The sequence below is a fragment of the Volvox carteri genome, assembly GCF_000143455.1.
Source record: "Volvox carteri f. nagariensis unplaced genomic scaffold VOLCAscaffold_61, whole genome shotgun sequence".
NCBI classification, from domain to species: domain Eukaryota; kingdom Viridiplantae; phylum Chlorophyta; class Chlorophyceae; order Chlamydomonadales; family Volvocaceae; genus Volvox; species Volvox carteri.
In genome coordinates, this window is record NW_003307604.1 from 702,188 (window position 1) to 707,721 (window position 5,534).

At 57.5% G+C, this 5,534-nt stretch overlaps 2 protein-coding genes across 2 annotated transcripts in view; one reads left to right on the forward strand and one right to left on the reverse strand.

Annotated features, from left to right (window-relative positions):
- Positions 1-408: 408 nt before the first annotated feature.
- Positions 409-3,271, forward strand: VOLCADRAFT_107286 (uncharacterized protein; the record flags this gene model as incomplete). The annotated part of the gene is made up of 6 exons (XM_002956447.1): positions 409-696; positions 791-886; positions 1,146-1,304; positions 1,533-1,679; positions 2,276-2,373; positions 2,644-3,271. The coding sequence occupies exons 1-6, from the start codon at positions 613-615 to the stop codon at positions 3,269-3,271; spliced, it is 1,212 nt and encodes a 403-aa protein (XP_002956493.1). The 5' UTR covers positions 409-612.
- Positions 3,272-4,424: 1,153 nt separating this feature from the next.
- VOLCADRAFT_97540 (uncharacterized protein) overlaps positions 4,425-5,534 on the reverse strand; it is a gene marked incomplete at both ends in the record, with an annotated part of 3,949 nt that continues 2,839 nt past the window's right edge. The window contains 2 exons of the mRNA XM_002956497.1: positions 4,425-4,742; positions 5,126-5,164. Coding sequence (XP_002956543.1) covers positions 4,425-4,742; positions 5,126-5,164 — 357 coding nt within the window. The remainder of the gene's footprint in view (positions 4,743-5,125; positions 5,165-5,534) is intronic.

Sequence of the window (5,534 nt, forward strand, 5' to 3'; positions counted from 1 at the left end):
GTCATCATAAAGTGCTCTGTCAGGTAAGCCGTTAGCTCTCAACGGTTAGAGTTCACACGCTTTACCTTTTTTGCAATTTGCTTAGGATTTTATTTATTGAGGAAAAGGTGATCGCACAAGCCATCAGGAAGCACGCAACAACGTAATGCGTGAGGAAGCTTTAGTAGTAGCGCTAAGCCTTTGTAGTAAAGATAATTCAATACAAGGAAAGATGTTACGTTTTACACAAATAGCATTTATTGCTAAATGAGAAAGGTAACTAACCGCTCGTTGAAAGGCATGTAACCGCCTGTTGGGAATAGTACGGTGTGAGTTTGTATGACTTTGTAGGCCCGATGTGGACGGACACTACTATCCATCATATGGTATACTGCAGCGTTCAATTTCTTGATCTGATAGGGACGCAAGCGGTGCCACAACCTGTGAATCACCTGCGGACGCCTCGTCGGAGCGGTTGGTGCGCGTGTGCCATACGCGGGCAATGGAATTGACGTCACACACCTATAAGAGCAGCTGATCCGACATCTACAGAACTCAGGAGTACATGTGCATTGCTTAATTCTTGGAGCGTCGACATTTTGGCCTTAATCATTTCTCGTTCGGAACACGTCCATGGCTTCGGAGTTGTTGTTTGCGCTGGACTCGCACAGCTATATTGACGAAGCGAGGCATGGATTTCTGGATAGTGGTTCAAAGGTGCGTCCACGTTCGTCGTTCTCCTGACGACGTCGGCGGCTCTGTGCGCAGCATCCTAACGGGACCCGTTGATGCCTCGCCAACTGTTGCGTAGCTGGTCGCGCTGGGGTCAAGCGTTACTGTCAAATTGGTACAACAATGCAATCCCGATGTTTGGCGAGACTCCGAAGAGTCAAAGCTGCAGTCGATGGTGAGAGCGTTCGGACCCTCGTGACAAACGAGGACGATTTATCGATTTGAGCATGTGGATACCTCATATTCAGTGATAGATGAATGTAAAATGTCCGATCTGCTCCAGTGCTAGCCTGGAAACGCATAGCTTCAGAAGGCCGACGGCAGCCAGAAGCTGCATCCTGGATGGCTGTAGTAACTGCTCTAAGCCGCTGTCGCTTTGCAAATCCTTCCCTCCATACCCTCTTCTCGCCGCTCCTCCGTTAACTCTTTCGCAGGTTCGCGAGCTCCTGTCCAAGCTGCAGCAGCGCACAGAGCCTGGAGAAGTCGCTGGGCTGCTGCCAGCCTCCAGCGCCTCTCGCTGCACGGCACTTAAGGAGCTCTGTCTCACGCTGCGGTCCCAAGGCCTGGACGCACGTATGATGCTGCCCATTCCCGTGGGTGCGAGCGGCTGCGGTCGACAGAGCACGGGCGGTGGCGGGCAGTGCGTGGCCGCTGCAGGCAAGCGCTGTTTTCTTTGCAGCCGCCAGCCGTACGCAATCGTACGGCGCCCTTCATCCTCGCGCTGGTCGTCGTCGTCTCCTTTTTCATCCTCGTCCGGAGGCAGTCGCCCACCGCGGCAGTGGGAACTGTGCGTTGACGACGGTGCCTGCAACCGCCAACAGCATCAGGAGTTGGTTGTTGGAGAGACGGTTTCGGAGCCTGCAGTGGATGACGGTGAGGTGCTGCTGGTGGAGCCGGGTCTCCGGGAGATGTTCCGGATCGCGCCCTCCACTCCCGAGTACGCCGCCATCGTGGAGCAGCTCCCGCAGGTGGGTGGGTGAGTGGGTGGGTGAGTTGGTCGGTGAGTGGGTGGGTGAGTGGGTGGGTGGGTGAGTGGGTGAGCCGCGGGGCATGGGCCTGTAATCGGCATGGCTGTGTCTTGATAGGGGCCGGTCGATACTTTGCTGGCGGGTCTCCCTCGCTGTCTCGCCCGCTGTAGTCTCTAGTTGGCTACACATGCCCTCGAGCCGCCCCCACGAAACAAAAAATATTGAGGGGCTGCTGCTGCTGCTAATGTTGTTGCAACCCGGCAAAGCAGCCTGTTACGGGTGTATGGTCATGTCCCTTCCTACCTACCTATCTACCTAGCTAGCTAGCTATCAACGGATTGTTTCGGTCTGGGGACCTTACTCGCTTGTAAGCTCTGTTTCGTCGGTACGTACATATGTACACATGCAATACAACATGTAACTATTTCGAACAGGCTTGGGCGGCTGGCCCTGGGGGCCCCCCAGGGCTTGTTTGGGCCCGTAACACCTTCGGAGAGTAGCGCAGCTCAAGGTGTAACACATACATACATACATGCATACATACATCTGATCAGGCCCCCTTACCTCTGTTATTTCCACGGCGGCCCGGGGAGCAGGTGTGGGTCGGACCCCGCGAGCAGCTTTTGGACCTGGCTGAACGCATGTGTGGAGCCATGGCCGTCAATTTTAGGTTGGTGGGCGGGTATCGGATTATGTACGTATGTATGTCCGGGGCAATCAGTTCAAGGGTGCCTATCTGTGAGGCCGCTTGGGGCGGTGCTGAGCTGCGGTCGAAAACCCTAAAACCCTGAAGAGACACACACGTGTAGGTGCTGCCGAGCATTCTCCCCACGGGGGCCGCCTATTGGGGCTCCCAACAGCTGCCAGTGAAAGATGCCAGGCCGCTGCGTGGACAAGGAAAACACCACTTCCCTCACCCCTCCCCCTCCCCTCCATTCCTTACACCCCCCTTCACTCCTCTCAGGAGCCAGGGTTTGGACGTTCCCCCCTGGCGGCGACGTACGGCAGTGATGTCCCGCTGGCAGCTGTCTCACCAGACCGAGGTAAAGCTGGGGGTACAGCAGCAGCAGCAGCAGGTGGAAGACGTGTGTGGCAGATGTGGGCATCAGCGGCCGGTGGACAGTCAACATCAGCGCATGAGCCAAGTACCTCAGCCCCGGGGAGGGGAGCGAACGCAGCCGGCGATGAACCCCTGGCTCGACCTGCACACGCACCTCACCACCTCGCCCAGCAAGTGCGGCCCAGCAAGGGCGGATACCCCGTCCACGCCGACGACGATGACGCAGTTGCTGCAGTTGCAGCTGCAACGTCACGAGCGGGCTCAGCGGGAGGCGGCTGCGGCTGCGGCGCCGGCAGCTGTCTCGTGCTCGTCGTCGTCCTCGTCCTCATCGTTGACGTCGCTGTCCTCGTGGGTGCGGCCACCAGCAGCAGGAGCGGGTCGGCAGCCCTGGGAGCTTCAGGACGGAGAGGTGCTCCGAAACCCGTGGAGCTGCCGACCCGAGCTTGCAGTTAGTCCGACGGGCAACCGAGGCCCTAACCGCCCGGTGGTTGTGTACGGCTTTGACTTGCGGGGCCCAGCACGTGCTGTGTAGACTTATCATCTTGTCAGCCTCTCAAGGTGAATATCATTTATCGTTTTTCCTCCCTTGAAACGCGGTGGCAACAGCCAGAAGCAGAAGATACGAGGGCACAGCATGCAGTGTGAAGTCAGTTCTCTTACATAATTGCACATAGCTTTTTACGCCATAGGCTGCACCGAGGGTAAATATGAAAGCATGCTACAGCAGTCATCTTTAAGCTTACTGGCCTTCTTCTTCCAGAACAAAAGGTTTTATGGAGACTGCGCCCGGCGTTGTTCAGGTGAATGAGGGAGCAGGCACACTTATTTGTGTGTACAGCTTTGCGATGCCGAGCTCTTCGCCGGCAGGGCGTATGTGTGTGTGTGTGTGTGTGTGTATGCGGTTGCAGGATGGCGCGAGGCTGTCGGAGCGCTCCCGCCCCCCCCCTCGCTCGCTCGTCGAGAGCCCGTGTTGAGGAGGAGTCATTTTGCATCCCTGGACGGCAAAAATCTCGACGGGCGCGTCCCCTAGGCACTTGTACTGAATATTCTTTTTTGTTGTCTTCAAATGCTTTTTGTAGCCCTGCATGGCTTAGCTGCCTTAGCTGCATTCTGCGGCCATGGCGAGCAGAGCACGCATGTCACAACGGAAAGGCCTCAGAGAGCGACTTGCTCGTTGGATTCGTGAGAGTTTATTGTTTGGCCACATTTGTGCCGTACAGTACAGCAGAGGCGAGTCAAGTGTGCAGTACAGAAAGAGACTTTACCAAACATACGTACTCTGCAGTCGATGCAGGTATCTTTTTATCAGTCGAGCGGCTGGCGACTTGTTGCAAGTCTCTAGTTGAATGTTATTGACCTTAACAGGCTGCGAGAGTACTGGATCCAGAGCTTTAACGAGCGAGCTGTGGAGCAGCGCAATCCCCCTAGTCCTGCGCTCCGTGCAAGAGGACACCCATTCATTGACACCCAACCTTATGGTTGTTGTTTTGCTTCTTACTGAAATGGTTTCATCGCTTTTGACATCGATAATTATTTTCTCGCCTTGTAACGTCGTTTACATGTGACCGGCAACCCCCCTGCTAACTGCGACCACATCAGACGACTCCACGATCCAAGCACTCAGCTCCACACACCTTAAAAACCGCCGCAGTAACAGATGTACGACAGATCTGCCACCGCCATCGTCAGAGGTCTCGATCCCGAGCGCTCTCCCCGCGGGCAGGCACCCCTCCGGGAACTCCCCCTCCGGACCCGCGGCTAGGTAAGGGCCCTGCACCCCCATAAGCCCCACCAGGAACATGGGCCATTACTGCCGTACCAGCCGTACCAGCGGACCTCCCCAGTGCTCTCCCTCGCGCCGAGTCCAGCAGCGACGCCAGCAGCGAGGCCCCCAGCATGACGGCGCCCCCCAGCCAGGCTAGGGGCCCCATGACCCCGTCCCGCCCCCTGAGCAGCACCTGGGCTATCAGGGCTGACCAGAAGGGGGCGCTGCTGTACAGCATCTGCAGCGGGGACCGGACCGGACAGGGGCGGGAGGCGGGGTCAGGGATGGGAGGGGAGGGGAGGGAAGGAATTTATCTTAGCTTCTAGAATTTTAAGAGAGTTCATATATATATCGCTCATTTTCTCCTCACTTTTTGAAGATTCCTTCTTATAAATTCTTCAGGTAATATTGATTTCGAAAATCCCAAGAAGCTGAACCATTTGCCGTATGATGGTCAAGGAGGTGCCGACGGAAGGCGACCAACGAAGCAGAGCATCGGCAGTTGGGGACCAGAGACCATACACAGCCAAGCAGAGCAGTTACGGTAGTTAGCAGTTGCGGTAGTTGGCGAAGCCATGGCCACCATGACACCTCCCCCCGTAACCAGCTCCGAAACCTCACCTGGGCCTGTGCGGCGGGTACTATCCTCTGACCGAGCACCTGTTGGTAGCACAGCACAGGGCGGGCCGGGGGCGGCTCTCAAATACCTCCCAGGCAGGGGGAGGGGAGGGGAGGGGGGATAGAGAGGGGGACGTCACCAAGGGGCCGTATGTACGGCATGCACCCCGTCAGGCCGCTCCTCAGTCCGGAGCAGCAGCTCCCAACACCCCAGGGTGTTTGGCCACCGGAGCACACCTTACCCGCCCCCACCTACCCGACCTACCGTACCCGGGCACAAGACCCAACCGAACTCGATGAGGGCCCCTAGCCACCCGGGCACCCCGCCCCGCCCCACCCCACCGCACCCCACCCTACCCCACCCCGCCCCGCCCCACCCCACCGCACCCCACCCTACCCCACCCCGCCCAGC